We start from the raw sequence: 23,640 nt of genomic DNA, 5'->3' as shown, positions 1-23,640 counted from the left end.
TTTGAGTATCACGGGGTTTAATTTAAAAAAAAACTATAATATTCAAACTTGCCTAGATGAAATGAGCTACCTTGGGAAGTGGTAAATATCCCATAACAGAGGCTTTAATCCTCTGATTCTATATTTTCAAACTTGGTTCTCCAGGAAGATTAGCTCAGAACATCACTTTTTTTTTTATTATTATAGTAAGAACCGCATAACATTAAACTTACAGTCTTAACCATTTTCAAGTACAGAGTTTGGTAGTGTTAAATGTATTTACATTGTTGTACAACAAATATATAGATCAGTTTTTCATCTTGAAAAACTGAAACCCTATAAGTGATAAACACTAATTTCCCCCACCTCATCTCCCCACACCTAAGTAACTACCTTGCTACTTCTGTTCCTATGAATTTGACTACTTTAGATACTTCATATGAGTGGAATCACACAGTATTTGTACTCTTGAGACTAGCTTATTTTGCTTAGTGTAATATGTTCAATGTTCATTCATGTTGTAACATGTAACAGGATTTCCTTTTTTTCTAAGGCTACATAATATATAATTTTTTGTATCCATTCATCTATTGATGAACATTTGGGTTGCTTCCACCTCTTGGTTATTATGAATAATGCTGCAATGAACATGGGTATGCAAAGATCTCATCAAGATCCTGCTTTGAATTATTTTCGATGTTACCCCAAAGTGGAAATACCAGATCATATGGTAATTCTATTTTTAATTATTTTTAGGAATTTCTATACTGTTTTCCATAATGGCTATGCTATTTTACATTCCCACCAACAGTGTACAAGGGTTTCAATTTCTTTATATCCTTGCTAACACTTATTATTTCCTGTTCTTTTGATAGTGGACATGATAATGGGTATGAGGTGATATCTCACTATGGTTTTGATTAACATTTCTCTCATGAACTGTGGTAGTAAGTATCTTTTCATAGGTGTGTTAACCACTTGCATATCTTTTTTTGAGAATTGTCTATTCAAGTCCTTTACTCATTTTTAATTAGATTACTTGTTTCTTTGTTGCTGAGTTGAAGAAGTTCTTTATATATTCTGGATATTAACCACTTAACAGATACGTGATTTGCAAATATTTTCTCTAACTCCATTGGTGTCTTTACACTCTTGATTGTTTTCCTTGATGTGCAGAAGTCTTTAGGTCCCATTTGTTTATTTTTGTTTTGTGACCTATGCTTTTAGTATCATACACAATAAACCATTGCCAAATTCAAGTCCTGATATTTTTCCTCTATGTTTTCTTCTGTGAGTTTTATAGTTTTAGGTCTTAATTATGTTTTTAATTCATTTTAAGTTACTTTTTGTATACAGTGTAAAGTAAAGGTCCAACTTCATTCATTTGCATGTGGATATTCAGTTTTCTCACCACCATATGTTGAAGAGACTGTCTTTTTCCCATTGGGAATCTTGGGACTAGCCATAAATGCAAGGTTATATTTCTGGGCTCTCTCTTCTGTTCTATTGATCAATATATCTGTCTTTATGCCAGTACCACACCATCTTGATTATTTTTGCTTTATAGTATGTTTTGAAATCAGGAAGTACGTGGCCTTCAACTTTGTTCTTTTTCAGGATTAATTTGGCTATCTAGTGTCTCAGAACTATCACTTTTAAAATAAGGACCATGAACACTGTCTAACGTACTTATATAAAGGCAAGGAAATACTTGTTCTGCTCTCATTTCCTAAAACAAACACAAAAACCTTCTTTCCCATGGCTGAGTGGCATTAAGGAAAAGAAGTTTCCTAGTAAATATCAGAAAGGACAGTAAATAGAGAAATAGAACTCAGTTGAAAAATTATTCTTAATCAGAAGGTAAAGCTATTTAACAGGTTGTGTAAATATACATTATAGCCTGAAAAAAATCAAGGGAAGTGTTGGAATTCTCTAAAGCAAATAATTTCTCTATACTATCAAAATGTTATAAATGTATTCTAACTTAAAAGGATCCAAAAATTAATCAAAACCTTTCACTTCAGATTAAGAAACTGAGGTACAGATAAACTAAGTGACTTGTCCAAGAATACTCAGATACTGAGTATACAAAGACAATGACCCAAGTTCTCTGGCTTCCAAATTATGATTTACTCCTATACAATGCTTCCTTTCCAGTCTGATATGTTTCCTACAGTCAAGTTTCTCTCCATCTAGTTACCCCTCTGTTCTTGTTAAAAGAGACTTAACTTTATGCCCATCCATTGTGGTAGTTGCATGGTATCCACTTCAGTCTTTTTATCAACCAGTTCTAATTCACAAGATTGGCTAGAATCTGTTTTGTGCTGAAGGAATTAAAGTTAAAATATCAAACAACTAAAACCTTGTCTAAAATAAAATATTTTAAGATGCATTTAATGCTGTGGCCATGTCTCCAAAGGTATGCAATATCAAGAGAATTTAGCTATCGATCCTTTCACATATAACTATTTCAAATAATCCTTATTGTATTCCTGCAGGATGGGTACAATAGGTATTATCTCATTTTACAAATAAAAATGGAAGTCATTTATTCTGCCTGAGGTTACATGACTAATTATTGATAGACCCAAGATAAAAACCCTGGTCTCTGACTTTGGATCTTTTGCTCTTTCCCTTCTATCACACTGTTCTACTTCTGAAATCACAATTAGTTCTCAACCAATGTGTCCATCTACTCTCAAAATATTATCTCTTAGCTGTCCCTCTCTTACCATAAAATTTAAGATGTCATAATTCCATTTACTCTGTTTACCCATTAATCATCTTTCCTCCCAAATACCCCCATTTTTTGTACTGATACCATTCAACTGTCCATTTACTTAGTCACCAAGTCCTGTCAATTATTTCTTTAAGTTCCCTCTTTTCTCCATGAGCTGATTAAAAATCCTCATTGTTTCTTACTAGGACTCTGGAATACCAAATCTCCAAGCTCTACCTTTTGCATATTAGGTTTATTTAAACACAGAACATGCTCCTAAAACATACTCCCAATTACTTAAAATTGTTCAAAGGAAATAAGAATAAAATAAAAAGGAAGAAAGAAACTACATTAAATGTAAAATGTTTCTTCATCAATAAAGACCTAAATTTCTCAATGATGTCTTCATTTTTATTTTCCAAATTTTAATAAAAAGACCACTACAATAAAATAAATGTAAAATTTGTGACTCATTTCAATAGAATGAAAATCTACTATTTGTCAGGCAGTACTATACATGTTCATATTCACAATTTCGTTAAAATCTCATAAGTGCACTATAAGATAAAGAAAGTGAAGCTTTTAGAGTTAAGTAGCTTAGGCTAGCAACATACTTTCCTAAAAAGTTTCTTTTACATATTTTTCAACATTTATTTCATTTAGCTGCCTGACAAGTTGGCACATTTTTATCCCACTTAGGCCTGATGACTTCATGTTCAGGAAGCAAAAATACAAATATCCTTGTAAACAGCCAGGAAGTTCAAAAATTTGTTTTCTAAGTATTCATGAGTCCAGCATAGATGTCCACCCTCCCTCTCCCATTTTGGAGAAAAACAGTACCATTGCCAAATTAGATGACTTCCCCTCCTGGAAGTATATTTAGCGTACTCTAAGTGTCTCAAATAGTTTAAATAATACCTTCTATGTTAAACAAAAATATTTTTCAAGCAGGGAGAAGTGAAATAGCTTTCAAAATATTTGTGTAGTCAGCTAAGACCATGCATTAAAACACAGATCCCAAAATGAAACACAAAAACTACTCAAAATAATACACATTTAGTGTCAGCTCAGGAGCAAGAGATCTCAGCATGCTGACCAGGCCAAAGCCAGAAATTGGGTTATACAGCTTTTTTTCACTTGATCACCATTACAAGCAGCATCCACTAGAAAGAAGACAAATCTTGCCCATTAAGCATAGAAACAAAGAAAATACTCTAACACTTACACTTGTCTTTTCATCAGTTTCATTTTCAAAACATTGGTTTTCTTCATTTTGCTCAATACATGAAGCGTTTTCATTTGGTCCACTGCAACCTGTAAGCTAAAAAAGAAAAAAAAACTGTTTAAATCAATACTTCTTATTTGTTTTCTGCAATGTATATTGTTTCCGAACTTTTTACATACATATTAAAATACATAAGGCCTGAAAAAATACTAGATATTGCTTATGTCAGTTTTAGAATATGAATCCACTATCTAACCCATTTTTATATTGCTCCCAAAGAGAAAACATAAAATGGCACAAGTTATTCAAAAGCAAGTTTTTCAATTTCAAAGCTTTTCACCAGAGAATGTTGAACTTGGACTATTCAATAGTAAATTGATGATGTGGTAAAAGCTGAGCATGGTTAATGGAAAGATGAAGATAGAAGGGTTGATTTCATCTTTTGTTATTTCTCATATTTAACAGAAATCTTTACTTTATGGTGCTGTTGGAGCTCTCAGAACTAGCAGAGGCACTGACTGCCTTTGTTCTGGACTATCCTTTTAAGGCATTTTTATAACTGCAGGTTTGGATGATAGAAATAATGTCTACTTCCAGAGCAAAGGTTAGGCTTGCTAACTGATCATTATAAAAGATATGTGTTCCCTAAACTGAAGGAATGTAACCTATATCATGACCCATTGCATGTGAATGTATTACACGGCCATCTTGCCTTGTCTTGTAGGAACTGGGTCTTGAGTAACTGGTACAATAAAATGTTAACCACTGCTCTTGTTGCAAGTAATAAAGTCCTTTGTCTTTGTCCTAGGAATCTTCTGGCAGCATCTGTGAAACTGTGCCAGGCTAACTTCTAAGCCTGAGAGTAGGATAAAATCTTAGATCTGTCACAGTTCTTGACAGTCACAAGTATGGAATACTGACAGAGTCATAGTTTTCTGGAAGAGAAAGGGTTAGAGAATTGTGGGCTGATAAAATGGATCTGTGGGACATCTTTGGGAATTGGTAGCAAACATGCTGACTACACGGTATGTTCAACTACATAATGATCCTTCATTTTAATGCCTACTAATGAGAAGAAAGTGGTTGCAGGCTGAGTACTGGGAAATAGACTCAAAGACATCTCCAAAAGGGTTTTTACTAACTCTTCTTTGGGTGGGAGGACTTCTTTACCAATCTACCAGTCAGTCTCAGCTCCCAGGATTCATTCTGGATGAGCAGAAATCCCTGCCCCTTCTCAGTCAATAGCTATAGAGACATGTACCTGCACTGATTGTGAAAGGAGAGAAATTTGCAAACACTGTGAGCAGAAACCAAGATTTCTCTGATTCCAATTTATTTTATTAATAGATGCTCCTCTTTTCTAATCCCATTGTTTATGTCTAGCGTTGTGATTAACACATTGTATTATAAATTATGTATTTATACACACACAAGTGTATATATAATCTGTCCTATTAGAGTTCCTTGGAGGATAAGCAGAATGTCTTATTGTTTTTCTTTTTTTTTCCTTTTTTTATTCATTTCTGTGAAAACTCCAGAAGTAGTTACTGTTTTTCAATCCCCAGAAATAAATAAATATTTGCTTAATGAATGAAAAAATAAGATTAAATCAAGATTAAATTAGATGAATAAACGGATACATGGATAGATGAACAAATAGAAAAGAGCTCTGATCTGGCTAAGAGGAATATCAGGCTAAACTACCTGGGGTTACCTAGGTAGCCTCTGCATCAGAAACATAGAGTTCTTTACTTTGTGCTGCCTTTTTGGAACAACGATTCTTTGGGGTCACAAACTATGGAAACAAATCAGGGCTGCCAATCTGACTGTATCACTCATGTAGATGTCCTCAGTAAGGACCAGACTTCTGATGAGACCTACCAGAATCAAGATGCTGATTGAGCCCGCACTGCCACCATTGCACCCTGGATCCATCATCATACCAAACATGGCAGCACATCCACCGTCATCGATTAAGGACAAAGTAAAAGACTGATTCTGAGACTGAGGATACTTAGGTGGCTGAAGTTTGTATTTCTCTTAGCAAGATCAGAGACTTTGCTCCATGTTTGTTTATTTGTTCATCTATCTATGCATTCATTTATCTAATTTAATCTTTTCATTAAATTATTAATATTAAATTTAATTATCAAACAAATATTTATTCATCTCTGGAAACAGAAAGACATTAATATGGACTGTCTATCCTCTAAGGAACTCTAATAGGAGAGAGAAATATGAAAATATGTAATCTGTAACACAATGTGTTAACTGCAGTAATAGATATAAAGTATAAGAATAGCATCTTTATCAGACTGTGAAATCAGAGAAGGCTTCCTGAAAGATATGACATTGAAATAATGCTGAAGACAAGGCAGGTTATCTAGGCAAGCAGGAGTGTTCAGTCTAATAGAAAACAGTGTGGACTTGAAAGGCATAATGCTCAGAAGAAAAGAGCATGGGTTTTAGAGTAAGAGAGAAATGAGTAAGAATTCTTTCACTTCCACCTACTAGCTGTGTGTATTGAAGAAATATTTAAACTCTATGATTATCATCATTGAAAATATGGAGATAATGCCATCCATCACATAGGGTCTTCCTCCTTATCAATCATCCCACAGTTGGGGTGAATTCTTTGGATTATAGGGGAGGAAAAAATAGCTTCCCTCCATCCTCCTACATTCCTTGGCTGAGCTACAAATTAAATTGACATAAGGCAGATTAACAGGAGAAAACTATTTTAATTACATGTGTACCCACGTATGCACAGAAGTCCCACAAAAATATAAGATTCAAAGAAATGCCAGATGATTAAAGCTTATATAGCATCCTGAGCTACAGAAAGGAATAAGGGTTTGGGGTTTCTGGAGGTGGTAGAGTCAAATGATGGAAGGGTGAGGGGAAGAAATGTGTGGTGCATAAAAGTTAGCTAGTTAGGCAGATAAAAGACTTTCAGCTGATAAAAGTTGTCTCAGAGCAGCTCTCTTCCTGATACAGATACCTCTACTAATGAAAATCTCCTTTCTAGATATAAATTTCTTCTACAAAAGGGGAGTTTTTCAGATCTACTCCAGTGTCTGCAGTTTCTCAAATTAACCAGCTTGAAATAATCAATATGCCAAAGAGGAATATTTGGGGGTGGCATTCTTGTCTCCTAAAGTCTCATTTTGAAGTGATGTGTCCTTATACCTGGCTCACTTGTAATAACTTAACATTTGTCATGTAGATCAGTGGTTTTCAAATTAGCATGTGTCGGAAACACCCGAAGAGCTTATCAAAACACAGTCTGTAGTGTCCCACCCTTGCTGTGTCTGACTCAGTAGGCCTAAGAGTTCATCTTTCTAACAAATCTCTGGGTTATGCCGATACTGCTGGTTTGGGGATCACAATTTGAAAGGATCAGTAGGCATTAAGAAAGCGGCTCAGGAGTTTAGTGTAGCTGAAGATCCGAGCTACAACTTTCCTACCTCATACAAGATGTTGTCCCACGTATACTTCCTAAGTACATACAAAACATTCAATCTCAACCTCTTGACTGGCTCTTGATATGCCTTTATATTCCCACGATTACTCCTTCTCCTGGTAACTTGCCATCAGTTTTGTTCTCATGGAAATAGTAATTTTCTTCTGTACTTCTATACTTTCTTAATTTAAAAAAAAAAGACCCTTGATTGCTCCAAAACTAGTAATCTATCTCTGACTTTCTCCTCCCTGGAATCAATATTCTTGAAGGACATAATAGTAGTAATAATAGCAATAACAGTACAATAGAATCATTTAATGAAAAGTTACAATAAGCTATGCCTTACTTCAAGGATATTGATACACATTTTATATGCATTATCCCATTTAGATTAAAAAAAAACACCCTATGAAGTAGACAATATCATCCTTATTTCCTGGGTGAGAAAACAGAATCTAGTTCTGTCTGAACAAAAAGCCTGTGCACCTAACTACGATACTAAACTCCTGAACCACTTTCTTACTGCCCATCATCCTTTCAAATTGTAATCCCCAGACCAGCAGCATCAGAGATTTATTAGAAAGATAAACTGCTGGACCTATTGAATCAGAAACAATAGGGGTGGGGCCCTATAGTCTGGGTTTTGACAAGCTCTCCAGGTGATTCTGATACGTTAGTTTGAAAACCACTGATCTAGATGACAAATGTTAAATTATTGCAAGTGAGCCAAGTATAAGCCATATTTAGGAAGAGATGGATAGTTCTTGGCAAAATGGAGAATGCGTGCCCTGTCTAACAGGTGCAGTCTCTAGTCAATTCCAGGCATTTGTTGCAATTAGGAAAGCCAGATCCAGTGTTACCAGATGTTTAGAATTTTCAAGAGAACTTGAAGTCTAAACTTTTATGAGAAATACCTTGATTTTTAAATGTTGACAGTGTGAAACAGTTTATGAAAGGCCATTGTTTTGGACTGAGCTCATGTACTAGGCCCAAACATACCAGACCAAACCAGAATGGAGTCACTCGTGTTAGGTGTCACATAATCAAACTGAACTTTAAAACTGGCCAGTTTTCTTAAAAATCAGGAGGATCACAGTAACCAATTAGAAGGGGCCCAGTCTACCTGAGTCATCAAATGAAAGCCCCCTCCATTTTAACCCTATAAGGAGAGTACTTTGAAATGACCAATCTGCTTTTTGTTCCTTATTTCTGATTTCTTTGGCCTTTTTCTGCTTATAAGGCTATTTGCCTCTGCTCAGTTCATCAGAGCACCTTTCTATTTCATAGATGAGATGCTGCCTGATTCACAAATCACCAATAAAAGCCAATTCGATCATTAAACTAAATTTGTTGAAATTTTGTTCTTTGACACAATTATATATTTTTTTAATAATACCATGTGAGCTTACTAGCCAAATAAAATATAAACCTGGGCTGCAGTTTGTGACCTCTGCATTAATCTCTGAATGCTACCCTTTCTTCCCTGAATACTTGACTCTTAAAACTCACCAATGATCTCCTAGTCCTCACTGTCTTCCACTTTCTCTGACTTTCTATAGTACTCATTATCTTCCAGTTTCTCTGTCATTTCACACCAATTAACTTCTTTGTCCTTGAAACTCCTATCCCTATATTCAGAAACATATCTCTCTTCCATCACCCAATCTCTCAGACTGCTCCTTCTCTTTCATTTCCTCTTCTTCCTTTTAGCCCCTGACTTCAACCGTCATTTTAAATTCATTTCCTTTATCTCATTCTCTCAATACTTACTCCCAGCCCCAACCTAGGCATTAGGAGGACATTTTTCCCAGTTTCTAGTCCTATGTTTTCAATTGCCCACTTATATTTTCTCTAAAAATCACATTGGTACCTCAGATCTGTTCAATCTAAATGTAATTGTCTTTTCTTCAAAACCCACTTCTACTAGCTGGCTCTTGGTAATGCCATTACCCAATTTTTTAATGACTATTTTTATGACTCCTTGCTAGTCATATAAAGCCTGTTGATCCTTTCCCTTTCTCCAGCTAGATGGGCTTTCTCATTCTATGATGCCCTCCTGATCTATTCTTCTCTTTTACACCTCTAATAATGGTTAGTCCACCTTATTTATTTGAGGAACAACCCAGAATATAAACAAAAGGAAAAATAAACTTAGTATTTATATATTTGTCTTATCCACTTGAGTAGCTTTTAAAGCTCCTTCAAGACAGTGAGTTTATTACCATTTTCATATCCTTCATAGTGCTTGAACAAAGTGTGTGTCCATAGATATTTATCAAATTATTTAACCACACAATGTTTATACAAGTATATTTCTATGTTACACAATATGTCTAGACAAATATTTGCCAAGTTTACTTTAAATCTGCTCATCTTTTATATGCATATTAGAAAAGTTTCCTATTTAAAAGAATCTTAGAGTGTATTTTTGAAAAATCTGGAACTTTTCTGTAGAGTAAATACCTACTCACCCAGTCTGTTTTCTAGATTTACTTGTTTATTAATATCATTTTGCTGAAACTTAGAATTTTTTTCTTTGGAAACGAATGTTAGTGCATGAGTATTCTGTACAAAATCTGTGTCCTTGCAAAAACCAAAAGCCATATACACTCCAAAAAGTAAGTGTATATGGCCAACCACAGACTCTGATACTAAACCACTGGGAAGGGACTGCCCTTTCTGATCCTCTAGGAATGTGAACTGTGCAGATTAGCCTGAGGCACAACCCAGTTGGGCTCTGGAGTAGTCCAATTCTATTATTATTTCCTGGGCTTTATATTTATAGAGCACCTAATTTTACTTCACTCTATAATCTTCAGATAAGAAACATTGCAAACCACAGAGATATGAGGGTGAATGGTCTCTTTATGGCATTTAGAACATGCTACTCCAAGATATGGGAACTTAGCATTTGAGAAAACAGAAGAAACAGGAAAGTCACTCTCATCTTCCCCTTACACTTCTCCCTTGAAGTAGGTCATAAAACCTTCATTCCAGGTGCCTTCCCTATTCCTGGAAAAAAGGAACAGCCCTTTCCTCAAAGGCACAGAGAAGCCGAGAAGAACCTGAATAAACATGTCTTGCTAAATTTCCCCCAGTGTATTACCCTTAGATCATATCCCCTTTTGCCAATCATACTTCTGTGTGATTGTCTCCTCTTCATTAAACTTAGCATAAAAACACAAAGGTTTCCCTCTTTCTTTGGGTCTTTACTTCTGTGTCATGTAAACTTATATCAAATACATTTATATGCTTTTCTCTTGTTAATCTTTTATTATAGAAGTCTAAGCCATGAACCTAGCAACAGGTGAGTAAAAGATATTAATTATTCATACCAGCACTTTCCTTTTATAGAAAACAGCACACTGCTGCCTTATAGACTATACTTCAGCATTACAAACAACTGATGAATTTAAACCGAGTAGTTTTGAAAGCACACTCCAAGGGATAGTCAAACTATAATGCTAGGCTAGCTAAAGGGAAGCCATTTTGCTTCCAGTATGCTTTTGGTTTGTTCTGTCTTACAAGTTTAGAATTAACCTGCTGCTTGCTTACACAGCTTCTGGGCACAAGATTAGAAAATGATCTTGAGGAAAAACAGATCAAGAGTTTGGAATAGGCCAACCACAGACTGCTGATGACAAGACCCACCAGATGACCTATTGTTTGCTGATAACCATCAAGCAAGTCATGATGACTTGCACAAAGCTTGCTTTCTGTCAAAAACTACCTTTACCCTTCCTTTCATAGTTGCTCAGTAAGCAGAGGAGGACATGGTCTAGAGCCAATAGTCCATCGTCTCCTCAGGCTGCCAGCACTTGAATAAACTACCATTCCTTCACCAGCACTCACCTTTCTCGTGTTTGGTTCTCAGGTGGCAGGTGGCAGGTGGCAGAATCTGTATTTGGCAACAGTTTTACTTTGCTGACAGAATAGTAAACTCCACTATTTTAGCCCTAAAGATAAATCCTCAGGATTCCTTGAAAAGCTGGACAGGGGGAAACAAAACTAGGTACAACCCAAGAGCTCAAGAGAAGAGAGTAATAGTTGTTCAAGAAAGGTCCTTAGCTTATTTGTTGACTCAACAAACATTATTATATTATATTATATTATATTATATTATATTATATCACTTGCAAGACATTGAAGAAGATGTTATGGAGAAAACACAAAGAAGACAGTGTCCATAAAGAATTTAGTGTAAAAAAGGCAATGAATATGTACAAAAGTCATTATAAAACCAGATAGAAAGCTTTGAAAGAAAGTACAGACAGTATTACAGAAATTCAAAAGAGGTTCAGTTCAATAAATATCTGTTAAATGCTTATTCTGCCAGACTTCTAAGAAACTTAGAGTGAAGTCTGTATTCTGCCAGACTTTTAAGAAACTTAGAGTGAAGTAAGTGAGACTCTCCCAAAATCACTGAAGTTTCTTCTTCCTGAGATCTGGATCCACCTAGGAGAACAATTTTACTTTTCTTCCCCTGTAAGGCCAGAACCACACCTGAACAGATTCTTTAAGAAATAATGTCCAGTCTCTCAGATTCATTTAAATTCCAAAGGAACCATTTACCAGTTAATCTTTGTTCCCTATCCATCCTTCCTCCCTAGTAATCCTTTATTGCCCCTCTATTGAATTCATCTTTTCCCCATCTCATAACCCATTTATCAGAAAGGCATATAAGCTTCTAAAAACTCCATTGGGGAGACGAATCCTCATTTTCTGGAGTTTCTCATGTATATACATTAAATAAATTTGATAGTTTTTCTTTTATTAACCTGCTTTATTGTGAGTTGATTTTTCAGTGAATTTTTCAAGGGCGAAGGAGAACTTTAGCCTTTGCCTCTACAAAAGGCATACAAATTTATTAACGTGCAAGTGTTGCAAAATGCAAAATACGAGCCTCAAAAAAGAGTCATATGGCTAAAGATTAAATAGCACCCTTTACTTAGAAGGATGGGAGATGGGTGAATGCAGGCAATTTTGAGGGGTAGTAAATAGTTTTTAGGGAGTTCACTGGGCTGAAAGAATAGAAAATAGTTTGTGAATTATTCTCTTTGAAAACTGAATGGGACCTGAAGAACAGACAATAATAGCTTGTGATAAAGTCTGTTTAGGCATGGTAAGATTCCTCAGTCTTTACTCCTGAGATATGAGTTTAATCTTCTCTGGTTAATACAATTTCAGGCAAGGGACTCAAAGCAATTGCATTCCTTCTAGATTAGCTTCAGATAAGAAAACTTCAGAGAAAGAGTTCCACCCTGCCTTGTCAGGGAGAAACAGGAAAAGGTCAGAAAGTCCTTTATTCTGAGGCTGCTTCTAAGTACTTTTAATTTTCTTTAGTTCAGAGTGCTCAGCATGCCAAAAGCCATATTTTGGGGTATTGTCGGGTTGGTAGTATGTTCTTGATTCCTGGTATGCTCTTGGCTGGGCATGACCAGACACAGCGAAAACAAGATAAGCATGAAATAAAGTTTATTGATGAAAAGCAAGATAGTTTTATAAAGCAAGAACAAGATACATTTACCACAGATGATCAAAGGGCCCCCTGTCATAACAAGAGGCTCTGGTTATGGTCTGGGGTCCTATTTTATATTGTCTGGTTTGGGCCCTCCTCATGGCTCAAATGTCACCACTGAACCACTCTGATAGAAAGCCAGGGACATGATAATTAGCCTTGGGTTACTCTAGATCATTTTCCAGACCCATTTATGCCTGGGCTGCCTGGCCTATAGGCTGAAGAATTCCCTGTATTCTTTTGCAGATTAGCAGTGCATTCCTCCCCATCCCCCCACAGTGCGGCAATTGCTCAAGGCAGGACCAAGATGGGGCACCCACTTTTGTCCCTAGGAGAGCCAGAGATACCTTACTATCTACCTACTGGTATCACTTTATGAGCCCCAACATAACAAAAAATGGGAAATAAAACATATATGTAGCTTTTCATTTTTATTCTAAGAGAGGGAAGTTTCTTTAACCCTCCTAGCCTTCCTGGCTAAGCCTGAAAATAAAACTGACAAAGACAGAGTAATAGAAAAAAAGCACACAAATTTATTCAATAAAAGTTTTTACGTGACCTGGGAACCTTCATAAGGAAATGAAGACCTAAAAGCCCAAGGAAAAGTGTGTATTATTTGTAAGGCTGGTGGTGGGCAACTCTACCCTCCCTAATGGAAAAAAGCCCATGAGACCTGCCAAGGACAATGCCTGCAAGGCCCAGCTAAGTTAAAGGATGACCACACCTGGATGGTTACCCTGATAGGGGTCTCGGTTCCTGGAGTACACACATACCACCGGCCCCTCCTATTTCTCAATACCCGCCCTAAAACTGCAAGGGACTATTCCTTGTTCTCCCCACCATAAATCTTCCTGCCAAAGAAACCCCTACCCCCATCCCTAAAAGCATATATAAACCCACTCAGACTTCTGGGCCATGCGACTTTTCGGGTCTCTCTCTCTTTCTCTCCTGGGACCTGAAAATCTCGCCTGGGTCCCTTCTTGGGACTCGTTACCCTCACCCAGGAGCACCCCAATAAAGCCTCTTTACTTATCCCTTTCAACTCTGCTCGTCTTTCTTTCTCTGGCACTGGCCAATCCAAAAAACCTTACATTATTAAAATAAGTCAGATGAAAGAAGTACATAGTTGTGGAGAAACATAATTGGACCAAAAGAAGTATCATAACAGAGGAACAACCTGAAAAAGGGTAAGACTTTTTTATAAGTCATCTCTTTAAAACACTCCCTTCACTCTTTTTGGGAATTAAAACCTGCATTCCTACCTAAGGCCAGTAATTAGAGAGTCAGGGAGTGTCCTCTGTTCTTTGTACCACAGGAACTGGCTCAACAGAATTATCTGGGCAGAAGTCATGAGATTGTCTTTGCCGGAGATAGGATGAATCAGAACCACCAACTATAGTTAAACAGCAATAGCCTGAAACTGAAAAGTCTCCCTTTAAAAGCTCTTCATTTCTGCGTATAGTTAGGACTTTGGTACTTTAAGACATGAGTCTGCCATACTCCTAATTTGCTGGCAAATTAATAAACTTCCCTTTCCTTCTCCTCAAACCACTTGTCCTCATTCTTCTGACACAGCCTTGGGGACAAGTGCCAAACTTTCAATAACAGTATGATCTAATGGTAATAAACTGGGAAGAGGTAAGGACGTCAGCAAGGCCTGTTTGTTCAGATTCTTTACGGCTTCTCTGTATGGCATTCCTTCCCCCAAGGTATAGGGCAGGATACTTGTCACATGAGGAATTTCAGGGGGAAAGAGAGGTTAGAGAGTGACCTTCCCAGATTTTTATGGCTTGCTTTGTGGGAGAGGAGTTCTAATTTCTATGATCCACCTAGGGGAGGAAGGGTAGTGGGAGAAAGGAGGGTGGAAGAATGTCAAAGAAATCTTACTTCGGAGATCCTTTCAATTCCTTCAGCTCAAAGTACTCAGCATTCCAAGATGCCATATTTGAGATATTATATTCTGAGCCTCTGTAGCACAAAAGTCAAAATAGGAAGGAAAAATAAGATGTAATTAATAATGAAAAATGGGGGAGAAGAGAAAGTTCTTCCTTACAGGAGTATGACAACTAGTACAGAAGAAAAGGAAGTATCAGAATACTACCAACTGGAAACTACCATAGTAATAATTGTTTTGGGTAAAAATATCAATGAATGGTAAAATTAGTGGGTGAAAGTAGGTGAAACACAGAATATTTACCTAAATTCAAAAGATCTTATAATCTGGAATCTATTATAACTTAACCAAGTAAACAAACTTAGCACAAATCAGTAACTGGACAAATAGATATTTTCACAAATAAGGTGCTGAGGAGAACAGAGCCGTTTTATAGTACTTCTGCCCAAAATGTGCAACCTGAATTTAATCATAGGGAAATTCCAGGAAAAAACAAATTGAATGCTATCTTACAAAAGAAAAGTCTTATATTCCTGAAAAAAAAATTCAGGGTCTTAAAAAACAAAGGCAGAATGAGAAATATTCTATATTAAAGGTGACTAAAAAGACATGACATCTAATTTCACTGTGTGATCCTAGATCAAAGCCTGGACCAGAAAAGTTTTTCTCTTTTGCTATAAAGACCATTAGTGGAACAATTAAAAAAATTTGAATAAGATCTGTAGAACAGATAATACTTATGTCAATGCTAATGATTTTTATACTTGTGCCTTGGTTTCATAAAAGAATATACTTGTTTTTTAAAACACACACTAAAGTATTTAGGGACAAAGGCAAATTGCTCTTTAACACCCCTCTGACATAAAGTATACTTATGTTTATACCTAAAGAGAATGACAACATAAATGTAGTAAAAGGTATAATCTAAGTAAAGGCTATACAAGTAATTTTTGACTATTTTTATAACTTTCCTTTGTTTTTAATTATGTCTAAACAAATAGTTTTTAAAAGGAACCTACAGATCCAAAAATTCAAACCATTTGAAAAAAAATATTATGCCAAAGACTATGAACCAAATCAGTAACCAGAATGTGAATATGTCGAACAGCGGTAATAAGTTGGAAGACTGGAGTTATGAGTTGTTAAAATACATCTATGTCCTTATAATATTTTAGAGAGAGCAATACTTAATAAAGTGAACACAAGGGAAGAGAATAAAAAAATTTTAAAATAAACATAGGATGCTCAAGGAGATAAAAGAAGATAAAAGGTTAATTTTTAAAAGCCTAGTAATAAATTATATTAGGAAATAGGAAGAGATGGAACAAGACAGATATAACAAAAAAACCCTTAAAATGGAATAAAAAACAATCATTTAAACAAATAAAAATTAATAAATGTCACAAACTATAGACCAAACATATGTAGAAAGATTGGGAAGATAGAACAAGGAATCCCCTCAGAACATAGCACTGGAAGGTTGAGGTAAGAAATTGTGAAAGAGAAGTACAGAGACAGGATGGATGAATTGAGAGGGTCCAATATACAGTTTTGCAGAGTATCAGAAAAGGAGGATGGAGAGAATAATGAACAAGTAATATGTGAATAAATATTGCTGAAAGTTTTCCAGTATTGAAAAAAGAGATGAGTCCTCTGATAGAAAAAGCTTTAAAAGAACTGACATAGATAAATAAAATTAAATATTCACTCAGACACACAGTAGTAAAGCTGAAAATCATCAGGGATAAAGAAAACAATCATAAGAGCAATAAGAAAAAAAAATCTACAGAAAAACAGCGACTAAAGTAAGCAGATTCTCTTCAGCAATAACAGAGACCAAAAGGCAATAGAGTGTATGTTCACAGTGCCAAGAGCAAATAATTGCTACCCTAAAAGTTTATAAACAAATTATCCTGCAAAAGTGAGAGTGCAGCCATACAAATATTAAGATAATTTAACAATCGAAACTCTCACAAAAATAATTATTAAAGGATATACTTCATCAAGAAGAAGAGTGAACTCAGAGGAATACCTAAGTACATAGATCAGTGGTGCACACAGAAATTAAAAAGTATATCATAAATTAAACAAGCCATTGATTTAAAATAAAATTAATTTTTACATTCAAATAAGGGTAATAAGTTGAGATATAGGAGTGGAATTGTTATACATCAAGGTCTTTGTTATATTTAAGAGACCAATACTTAATAACTTAAAATTTCTTTGAATAATTAATAGATTATGTATGCCAAAAAGATAACCAATGAAAGAACAGAAAGACTGTCAGATGTTTCCAGATCAGCAGAGGAAAAAATAAGAAGAAAGCATAGAAAATTTTTCAGCATAATAAGAAGTAGAAATGGCTGGGTGAGAGAGAAAGGAAAAGGATGGTCAACAATTCCTAAAATGGTGGCATAAGTTTACATATGTTAAGACTCATGACAATGTAAATTAGCTTGTCTATTTAAAATAGATATCAGACTGGACAAAATAAATATTGGTAATGGTAATTCATATTTATTGACTGCATATTTTCTAGATGCTTTATAAATATTAATTTATTGAATCATCACAATAGCCTATGAAGTCTGTTCTATTATTGCACCCATAATAAAGATAAGGAAATTGAGGTTTAAAGAAATTAAGTAAATTGCCCCAAAACACTCACGTATTAGGAGGTGAGGCTGTGATGTACATCCAGGCATTCTCACTACAGATTGACATTTTAGCAACCATTCTATTCTGCTTATTACAGCCATCTGATTAAAACTTATGTATTATATTTATTAAAGATTATGCTACAGAAGAAGCTTTATGGAAATAAAAATGCCAACAGAATTATTTTAAGTGGAAAAAAGTATGTTATAAAACAGTATATACTAATGCTATCCAAAGTTTCATTAATCTCACACACACACACACACACACACACACACACACACACGCACGTGTGTGCATATGTGCACGCAAATACTGAGAAAAAAATCTTCCAAAATACAGTTGTAATTACTTTGGGATATTGTGATAATAGGTGACAATTATTTTGTTCTTCATACATTCCTATATTTCCACAGAATAACTACATGCTTTTTGGTTTTTGGTATGTATTTGAGACAGTGTCTCTATCTGTTCCCTGGGCTAAAGTACAGTAGCATCATCATACCTCACTGCAATCTCCAAGTCCTGGGCTTAGGCGATGCTTCTGCCTAAGCCTCTATAGTAGCTGGGACTACAGGTGCATGCCACCATGCCTGGCTAATTTTTGTATTTTTTGTAGAGACGGGGTCTCACTATGTTGCTCAGGCTGGGGTCAAACTCCTGGACTCAGCCATCCTCCCACCTCGGCCTCCCAAAGTGCTAGGATTACAGGCATGAGCCACTGTGCTTGGCCATGTATGTTACTTTTACTAATTATTTTTTAGTGAATCTTGTGAAGTGCCTGGCAAAAGGAACACATCCCATTAATCAAGGGAGAGAAGCAGAACCACAAAGTCCTCTCATTAACTAAAATTGAGTGGAAGCTCAAAGAACTAAGATTGTTGTGTTACCTTACTTTCAGATGCTCAGATCTTAGAGACAGATTAACTGCATACTTTCTAGAAAATCCAGCAAAGAGCTGAACTCCTTACAAACTTCCCTTTTGTATTACTTTCAGGGTCTGATTTTGGAGTTCAACCTAAACTGTGGCTTCAGAAGAAGCCTGAAAATACGGGCCTTAGCTGTAAAAATATAGTTAAATGTCACCGCTAAATACAGCATAGAGCCTAGGAATGTCAGATCTGCAAATGTACTCATAAAGATTGCCATCCTGAAACTAACTCCCTCCCTTTCTACATCAGAAAAAAGATCCACAGAACATGGACTCATCCAAGTTTGCATAGAGTTTCATAGCAGAATTTAGTTTTCCTATCTCAGATAAAGAAACTGAAGCTTACTGAGGTTGAATTACTTGCCCCAAATTACTAAACTATCAAAAGGGAGGGCCATTATTCTAATTTGGCTTAATTGGATTCCAAAATCTCTTCTTTCTGAATTATAATCAATTTTAATTATTCAAAGGAATATTATTTGATCAATAAATATATGAAATATTTATTATTTCACATTATATGCAATAATATAAAACTATTGAAGATTATTCAGTATTTTTATTCACCCAGCACTTCCATTTTATTAGCACTAAAGAAATAATTTATTTATCTCTTCTTTCATGTTTGTTTTTCTTGTTACTTGAAAATGTATATTTTTAAATTATTATGACTTGTAGATTGTCCCTTTAAGAATTTTCACTATATCTCTTTCTTTTTTGTTTAATTTTCTATAACTTACTCTCTGAAAGACCCAATACTTTTAGAAAGCAGGTGTTGTGTCATATAATTGCAGTTCTCCTTTTAAAATTTAATTTTGTTTCTTTTCTCTTATTTTTTCCCTGTCAATACTGCACACAAATGCAAAGCAATAGTAGCACTCACAAGTTGACAATAACCCTTTGCCTGCATGCCTAATATTGTTTTCCTGCATCTCTGTTGCCCCTGATTAAACATATTTTATATATTTTGAATATATTTTATATTTTTATATTTTATACTTGTAATGCAACCACTTCCTACATGAAACAGGAATTTTGTTGTGGTGATGACTATTGTTTTCCACTAGAAAAAACAATTTCTAAATATCCTCACTATTAGCTTGATATTTATAATCAGGTTTGGTCCCAAATAAAAGATCCTGACTGAATGTAACAGGAAGTCATCTTCCCTTAGAGGTTTCCAAGAAATGTCCCCTTTACTGTCAGTTCTTTACATTGTGAGCATCTAGGCAAGGAAACTATATACCATTCTGCTTTTGTACCTTCATATTTACCTTGCCTTTGTGATGTAAAATGTGTATGGTAATGAAGAAGGTACATATGCATCTAATGAGTGAGAAATAAACAGATTTTATTTTCTGAATGCATTTATTAGTGGGTTAGATGTGAAGGAATTAATATTTGTTTATAATGTCCTAGGACATACTGTAGGACCTATTTATTCTAGGTACTCCACCTATATTATCTGAATTTATTCTTCAAGGGAATTATCAACCCATTTTAACATGAGGCTTAGAGTACTTAAGTAATTTGTCCAAGGTCACATAACTAAGAGGGGATAGAGTCTGAATGCAAACCTAAGTTGGCCTTGTGCTCTTTGGACTAAAACACACTTCTCTTCACAATCTAAACGTGTTAAAATGATCAGGTCAAGAAAAAGAATGCATTGAGAGTTACACTTTTTATTCAACCTGCCACATTGCAATTGCTAAGGAAATATTAAATCAGTTAGTTGTTCTAGAATTGAACCGCATTAAATTTTTATTTAAGACACAAACTGTTTTTTAAAAAAGCATTAAAAGGCTTTATCTATTTTCTAACATAATTATCTGCCTGTGTGTGTGAGCATGTAGGGGGATTGGAGGGAAAGGAGGAGAGGGGCTGGTATAGGTAAGCCTGTGTGAACATGCATATTCAGCTATTATTCAGTAATTACTCCCAGCAACATATTCAGAAATTGAGTTAGGAGATGGGAGGGTAGGAAGCCACAAGAACGACATTTAGGAAATTACTGGCCAAGTAAAAATCCTGGTGATTAAAAATAAAAAGAAAGAAAAGGGGGGAGGGAGACACAAAAGACACTTCAAAGCAAGTGCATCAAGTTACTATGGCAACTAGAGAATGTGGGTTGGAATTTATATGACTCCATTGTTCCAGCAGAGAAGTTCTAAATGACACCCTAGTGGCCTGACAGAGTCGATGCATCTCCCTGAATGCTCTGTCTTATTACTTGAGAGTGCTTTAAGGCATTGAGAAAGAATAGGATCACAGTAACTTTGTCAGTTCCAGCTTTCCCAAACGCTCTCAAGCGAAGACATTTGTTTCTTCAGTCTGGAGGCATAACATTCTCATTTCCTGAGCCAGTCAGAATATTAGCGTTCTCATATTTACCCATGGCTGAGAATAGCGAGCATTTACCTTACTGTCTGAAGTCCAAGATCCAGTGTGCCTGGAATCAACTCTGGGCATTCAGAATATTCTCCTAAATCCCTCTATGCTTTCCTGCTAGAACAGAAGTCTGCCCTGATTCCCAGGCAACTTAGCTAGGGCCCTAAAATTCTGACTAGCCATTCAACGCCATCATTAATTAACACCACTGTCAGCAAGAATAATCTAGTATTAAAAAAAAAAATTTTTTTTGAAAATGTTACATTTATTATCTCTAATATTATGCCCAAAATAAGTTATCTATAGGTGCTCAATTAAATATGTTTTGATTAAGATCTTACACTTGCATGGGAAACTGAGGCTCAGAAAACTTAAGTGACTTTTCCAAGGTCCCAAAACAGAGCCAAAGGTTGACTCCAGATCTGACAATAAAGCCTTTGCCGGGAGGATTTATCTCATTACATGAAACCTCAGCTATGGTTAGGTCCATGTTCTAACACACACTCCCAGAAACCCAACACTGAATAATATTATGGCTTCCTGCTTCTGTGCCCCATTTACTGCACAAGGCAGGCTGAGGTATTATCTCCAGTCCAAATTAAGTCCAAATTTACCATGCTCATATTACCTCTGAATAATAGATTACTGGTTGAGAGAAGAGACCCTAGGTTTAGGCTCATTTCTTTAGCTGGAACTCCATTGGTTTCTGGCTTCTCACTGATTCTTGATGGAAAGAAATAGAAAAAACAGGAGGAAATTAAGATGTTTCGAGCATCTATTATGTTCTGGGAACTGTATTTGATTTTTTTAAATATATTATTGAATTCTTACCAAAAAATCTATAGGTGATTTTCATTCCTACTTTATATATCTGACAACTAAGATTCAGCAGATAAATAATTTCCAAGGGTTACACAGTTAGTAATTATTAGAGTCTAACCAAGTTTCTTTGACCCTAGTCCCTTGCCTTTTTTCACTTAAACCCTGGCATACCTCTCAACACAGCTTGTCCAAATTATAATTATTTTTAGAGCTGGAAGGGACCAGAGTATCATCAATTTTTAGTGATGTAATTAGTTGATATGAAAGTACTATTAAAAGCAATCAAAGTAGAGAAAAAAGGAGTTAGCTGAACAAATAAATTTATGTATAGCCCTATATCTCCCCAATACCTAAGGGTTTTTTTTTAATAAAACTGTGTTTTTTTATTTTTAGGAACAGGTGTGCAGAGATTAGGGATTTCTATTAAGCCAAGGTGTCATTCATTGTAATAAATGAGCTCACATTTTTTAGAGAAGGAATGTAGTTAATAAGGGAACCAGTGATGGCAGCTTTTGCTGTATTTCCTGCCACCACCAACCAGTTTCTTCCATGTAACAATGGTTGAAGTTATGGTTGGAGATGAAACTGCAACTCAAACTGCCCATTTCCTTCATTTGATACAGTAAAGGTTGGTCCCTTTTTTCTGAGTGGAATTAAATAATCACTACCCATCTTCCATGTCACAGAGATAATACTATTTGGGAATAAATTAATACACATAATTAAAATTTTAATATAAATTTATACATCATTAGAATTTAGACCACTATTTTTCTTATTACATGTCTGTAATATGAGCTTCTTTAGAGAAAAATAAAAGCAAATTACCAGTTTCCAGCAGAACAAAATGTGAATAGAATAAATTTAACAACTATACTGTTATCATAGCAACCAAAGTTTAAAAAAAACTGATATGATAAAAAATGACACAAGAGAACAAATGCATCAAGTTGTTATGGCAACTGGGGAACGTGGGTTGAAATTTATGTATCTAGAGTCCAAGAGAATATTCTAAGCAACTAAAATAAACATTTGCTTATTAAAACATCCCCCAAATAGTACTTATCTATAAGTATTAAACTGTTGTCATTATTTTGTCTGCTTTTTCTTTCATTTCCAATGGGTGATTTTAAATTGTGAGCATTTGTATTTTCAGTTCAGCTTGCTTTTTGGCAACAGATACACCAAGATACAATTTGGTTTGCAGAAAATGGTGCAAAAGCCAATTTCAAAATAGCATCTTCAATCATGTGTAGGTTTGTTAAACTCTTTTAATCATCTTTGAGAAAATGTCTACTCTATCTGCTTTTTCTTTTTAAAGAAGCACTTCCTTACTCAATGAATCAAATTCATTATGTTCTCTCTACCTGACTTTGGAAGTCTTCCTCTTAGGCAGGGTATGAGTTTAAGAATTACATAATAAATTTGGATATTTAGAAGTCTTCTGATATTTTATGTACACATACACTTATTTTAGTAGCATAACTGGTTGTTTTGTACTGAATTTTCTAGTGGCATTTACAATTTTCCACACCAGTTTGCCCATGTTCATATAGAATATCTCACTGAGAGCAGAAAAGGTGAGATTTTCTTGTGACTCCATGCATTTTTGGAAAAATTTTTCCTATTGCCACTGACACTTTTTCCTTCACCCTTCTGGCTTCTTGGTTGGTTCTTCGTTATCCTTTAAAATGCAGTTTAGATGTCACTTTCAATGACCTACCTATTTGAACTAGAAGTTCCTCACCTTTGTCCTCATGAAACCCTGCACATATTTATAGCTAAGTGCCATAACCATCAAAATCAACATAATTAACATTGCCATAAGAGGTATTACTTATTAATCATTATCTATGTGCTAGTGACTCTGCTAAGTGCTTCCCCAAATTAGTTCATTTAACCCTTCATTTTAACACAAAAGCCCTGTAAGGTAGGTGGTATCATCATCATGCCTCCATTTTATAGATATGGAAAACTGAGGCCAAATCAAGTGTTTAAGTTACTTGATGTAGCTCATGTACTGAATAGCTTACAAAAAAGAGT

General features: G+C 35.2%; 1 protein-coding gene across 1 annotated transcript in view; it reads right to left on the bottom strand.

Moving 5' to 3' along the window:
- Nucleotides 1-23,640, bottom strand: part of DLG2 (discs large MAGUK scaffold protein 2) — a 1,739,579-nt gene that overhangs the window by 1,460,910 nt on the left and 255,029 nt on the right. The window contains exon 4 of the mRNA XM_045557224.1: nt 3,924-4,019. Coding sequence (XP_045413180.1) covers nt 3,924-4,019 — 96 coding nt within the window. The remainder of the gene's footprint in view (nt 1-3,923; nt 4,020-23,640) is intronic.

The sequence above is a fragment of the Lemur catta genome, chromosome 7, assembly GCF_020740605.2.
Source record: "Lemur catta isolate mLemCat1 chromosome 7, mLemCat1.pri, whole genome shotgun sequence".
NCBI lineage: Eukaryota > Metazoa > Chordata > Mammalia > Primates > Lemuridae > Lemur > Lemur catta.
Note: the sequence above shows the minus strand (reverse complement) of the source record. Positions and strands in the feature narration are given on the sequence as shown.